The 4,686-nt window shown below is 33.7% G+C and overlaps 1 protein-coding gene across 1 annotated transcript; it reads right to left on the reverse strand.

The window, feature by feature from the left end:
- Positions 1–1,766: 1,766 nt before the first annotated feature.
- LOC128215994 (uncharacterized) lies at positions 1,767–3,720 on the reverse strand. Its single transcript, XM_052922591.1, has 2 exons — positions 3,383–3,720; positions 1,767–3,129 (listed from the first exon to the last, which is right to left on the reverse strand). Exons 1-2 carry the CDS (start codon positions 3,718–3,720, stop codon positions 1,779–1,781), a joined length of 1,689 nt encoding a protein of 562 aa, XP_052778551.1. The 3' UTR covers positions 1,767–1,778.
- Positions 3,721–4,686: the final 966 nt, after the last annotated feature.

A 4,686-nucleotide genomic window follows, 5' to 3' on the forward strand; every position in this document is an offset into this window, starting at 1 on the left:
AATTTTAAATGTCTTGAGTTAATAAATATTGCAATTTCACCCAAATCTAAGGGCGACAACAAGTGGAGGAAAAAGACACATGAGGGGATACTAGTAGTCTTACCCTGGGTTGCTTCTAAAATAAGGAATACATGTGCTATTGCAATGACATTCAGAGAATTAGGTCAGACAGTGAACACATCCGTTTTGCAAGTACAATCTTATGAAGCCGTGCAGATATATAATGAAAAAGTAGTATTAAGTACAATAAGATGCAGCCTCCAATATACATAATACCAGTATTATGAATTCAACATGTATCAATTAAAAATGCATTTATTTAGAAACTTATCGACAATAAAACATATTTAAAATGTTAAATCATAACATTTCCCATATGTTTAGTCACAGATGGATGTTAAAGCTGCACTCTCAAAGATTGGTCGTTTTGACAACCTTTTTATCAATACTGTTTTGTCTTTGAATGAGCAAATTTCTGCGTAAATGTTTAGAAACAGTGCTTAAGACTGCTGACAAAAGATCAGATCGCGGTTATTCATATTCATATCCGAACTTTTATGTTTTGTAACTAAAAGCGTTACTAACGCTTCAAAGCTGCACTCTTACAGACTATTCGTTTTGACAACTGTTCTTTTTTTGTCTTGGAACGTGCCTATTTATGCAAAAATGCATGTAAGCCAGTCATATAAAACTACTGAAAACAATTTGATCGCAGATTTTTATATTTAAGTTCAAAAATTGATGTTTTATACATTTTTCTTAAACCGTTAGTAACGCTTTTAGCAATACATTAATTTTCGAGCGGAAATATGAAAATCTGCGATCAAATCTTTTGTCAGCAGTCTTTTACCACTGGTTTGCAGATGTTTACGCAAAAATTGCTCATTCCAAGACAAAAAATAAAAAAGTTGTAAAAACGGTAAATCTGTGAAAGTGCAGCTTTAAGAAAAATGATATTTTCAGCAGTTTTCCAAATATTGAAACTGTTATATCTTGAGTTATCTTACATGACTGAAATGAAGGCCTTGTTACAAAAAAGAGCTGATTTAGAGAAAAAACACTTTATTTTTGGTAAAAACTATTAATCTGTAAGAGAACAGCTCTAAGATAACCATATATGTTAAATTCTCCTTTTCATCTTTTCTGTTAACTTAATTTGCATGCCAACCAGGAAATTGAGATAACGCATTCTTTATACTCAATTATAATTTTTAAAGGTCCATTTATAATTTATCGAACGATTAGTGCTCGAAATTATATTTTCACCAATGAGTTATAAGCTGTTGAATCCGGTGAATCGGTAGAATAAAACAGAGGCTGTATAAGTAAACAAAATAACAATAGCAACATAATTTATGTTTTCAGGTAAAAAAATCATCTAAAGCTGAATAAGATATATATATATATATATATATATATATATATATATATATATATATATATATATATATATATATATATATAGTATTAAAACAATATGTGATTATGTTCATTTGGCAATCAAGATTATTCAAATAATGATTTACAAGTAAAGTATTTACAATCAATCAAAGATATGATACTTTTTTGCAATATGTATATTTTTTTATATAATGTTGTACAACTCAGCAATAAATCACACATTTTACACCCAGCGGTATATCACTCTAGCATTCTTAATAAAAGCTAACATATATATTATTATTAACAAGTTCTCACACTCACGCAAAGTCTATTTTTATAGAAGTAGGCTTATTATCGAGTGTACAAAATCTTCTGATGAACGTTTTTGTAAATCATTATTTCACCTTCAACACAATAATGTTGTTATTTTCATGTTGTCCTACAAAAACGCTGGATGAACGACTACTGTAACACAGTGAATGTGGTTTCACCAATCCATCAGCCTGCGTAGCCAGTGTAGCCAGCTTCCTCTTTCCTTCCCTTTCCACTTGAAGTACGGTTTTTGAGCTATACGAGCAGACAAAAACGTGGCCCAGAGGTGACACGTGTATGGCGCGTTGACCTTTCATATCAGGATCGCTGAACGTCTCTAATTTAAATCCTGTTCTATGCAGGGTTAGAAGCTCATCTTTTGAGTAACGTGTGATGTAAATTTTACTGCCATCAAAGCTTACAGCACAACTGTAAACGGTCTCTGTATCCGACTCGTCCTCAAACATCTTTCTCCTATCATTGCCTGCTTTGTCGTAAGAGTAAAGTGCAGTAAAAGATGCGATAAACATACGCCCTGAATGATAAGCTATTTGTCGTACTATGTGATTGAACGTTAACTTTCTTGTCTGTTGTAGCTTTAAATTCATCATGTTGAAGAAAAGAACTTCATGTCTGTCCTTACCATTACAGTTGACAGAAACCGCCAACTCATTGCCCGCGATGTGGCATGCATCTCCTGGATAAGTTGGAACGTCACAGTGATCGACAATTTGATAGGACTGGTTCAGGAGCTTTAGACGGCAATTGTAATTGTCAACGAGAACGACCTCTCCACTTAACAGTTCACATATTCCACTTATGTTTGAGATTTGTTTGTCAATGTTAAGTTTTACATTGGATTGTTTCACATTTTCAACATTGAAAACATGGGACGTATTAGTAATCTCTCCAAACAATTTCAAAGAAACAATAGAATCAATGAGGTCGTTTATACCTGTATTTGGCACAAACGCCAACCCCACCTCTTGTTTGGTTGTAGTGTCTTCGAGGAAAGCATTAGTTTCTGTAATCATTTCCTGACATCTTGAATATCCTACGTAGACCAAGGAATCGTTCATCTTACTCTTCGCTATGTTATCTGCAAGTGATTTAATGTCTTTGCTCATCCGTGTGGAATGTTTAATGTCTTCCTCTATCTGCTGCTCAAACGTTCCAACCATATCGTCCATCTTTTTTATTGTGGCTTGCTCCAATTGGTCAAGGACCTGATCGATCTTTCGTTGCAAAGCTCTGATCTCTGATAGGATGTGGACACGGGAATCCCGTATGCATTGTTGAGTTTTCATGCGGGACTCTTGCAGCTTCTTGATTTTTGACTGGATGTCTGTGATTTGTTGTGGAAGCCGTTTGAATTCTGTTTTGTCATAAATGTCTCTTGCTATGTCTGGTATATGTTGTATCATCGAACATTGTCTTCAATTAAAAAAAAAAGAAAATTAATAACGACATTAACATAAAAATAAATAATTGAAGAGATCTGGCAAAACATATTATTTGTTATGGATCTAAAACTAACTGTTTATGAAAAAATGCTACCTATACTACATATGTTTACTTTACCAATATAAGGCTTAAATGCCTTTTTGTTTATATCTACGGTATCTTTTTGTGTACTCAGTTCCCTTTGTGATTGCTGACATAGCTACTTTCGCTATACGATTTGTACCTGTGTTCAACGGAGACGCATATATGGCAACACAGCTCTTGGTGGTCTCCGCAGAACAGCTCCACTTTTTTCCCGGGATGGTGCTCGCATATTTCCAGATCGTCCACGACCGTCCCAGGCACCGCCGCCCATTTCTTCACGTCCTTCCGATCAAGTATTCTGTGCCGCTTAAACAGGCCGCCATGTTTGGACTCGCATCGAGAGCAGTAATATTTTGAACAATCAACACAAAAGTAGTTAGCCTCAGAGTTAAGTCCGTTTTCTTCACAAGGAGAACATGAGAAGTCATGAATTAAATCCGACACCTTATGACGAGATGAAATGAATGAAGACGCCATCTCTTGGGTTTTTTCGAGTCCTCCTTACTAACTAAAGACTGAATTGTATAATGCATTAAAGAACAGTAATAACCAAGCCCAAATGAAGAAAGAATCTGATATTTATGTTTTTTTTTTAATTTACGATCTTTCAAATAAACCTTCAAATCGTCCTATTGATTCCACGAAAGGAAGTCAATTATCGACATATTTGATTTTGCCAAACATGATAAACAATAAGGTTAATGACACCGGCGTATCAAGTATCAGTTCTACTCGCCAAATGACATGATTTACACATTGACAATTTCATTAGGGTAGGAAGCAGAACAATGGTAAAATTAATGATTACTATTTAAAATAGATTAAGGCAATTGTTTAAAAACGCCGTCAATAAGGACCTGGGCCAAGATTGATATACAGCCTTATGTAGGTTTTTGGTAGCAATATTATATTTAGCATAATAATAAATGCACAAATATATTGTCATTGTACTCCTCTCAGATTCGGTACAATGGTAATTGATAGAAATGGAACAATCAAATCAAAATTTGGGCACTAGTAATAGAGAGCACGAATGTGACCATAGTTCATATTTTAGAGTGATATTACCTTAAAAATATATAGGTATCAATGCACAAGTGAATGCAGTCTTACCAACCAAATACATGAATTGAATGAGAGAAGATAAATCAGACGTATTAAAGATATAATATATAAGTAAAATACGTTTCGATCTTAGTTAATAGAATAACTCAAAGTTAAATGTTTCCGAATGTTGATTCAATATATTCAATTGTCTTTCTTAAATTGTTTAAGCCTTTTTGTAAGACTGCTGTTAACCTTCTAGGAAAGGTTTTGATCAGTAGGCAGTTTCTTAAATGACATTGAAACATGAGTCATGATTAAAATAAATTGTATAAGGTTGCATTAGTTTGAACACTAAAGAGGACTATTACATGTTTTAGTTTAAGTTCGATTAATATA

Source organism: Mya arenaria, chromosome 14 (assembly GCF_026914265.1).
Source record: "Mya arenaria isolate MELC-2E11 chromosome 14, ASM2691426v1".
NCBI lineage: Eukaryota > Metazoa > Mollusca > Bivalvia > Myida > Myidae > Mya > Mya arenaria.

What these genes read in the sequence shown, in the direction of transcription:
- LOC128215994 (XM_052922591.1), bottom strand. Translation starts at nt 3,720, where the DNA reads ATGGCGTCTTCATTCATTTCATCTCGTCATAAGGTGTCGGATTTAATT. An exon ending in TGCGTCTCCGTTGAACACAG is followed by an intron (nt 3,130 to 3,382) that starts GTACAAATCGTA and finishes TTTTAATTGAAG; the next exon opens with ACAATGTTCGATGATACAAC.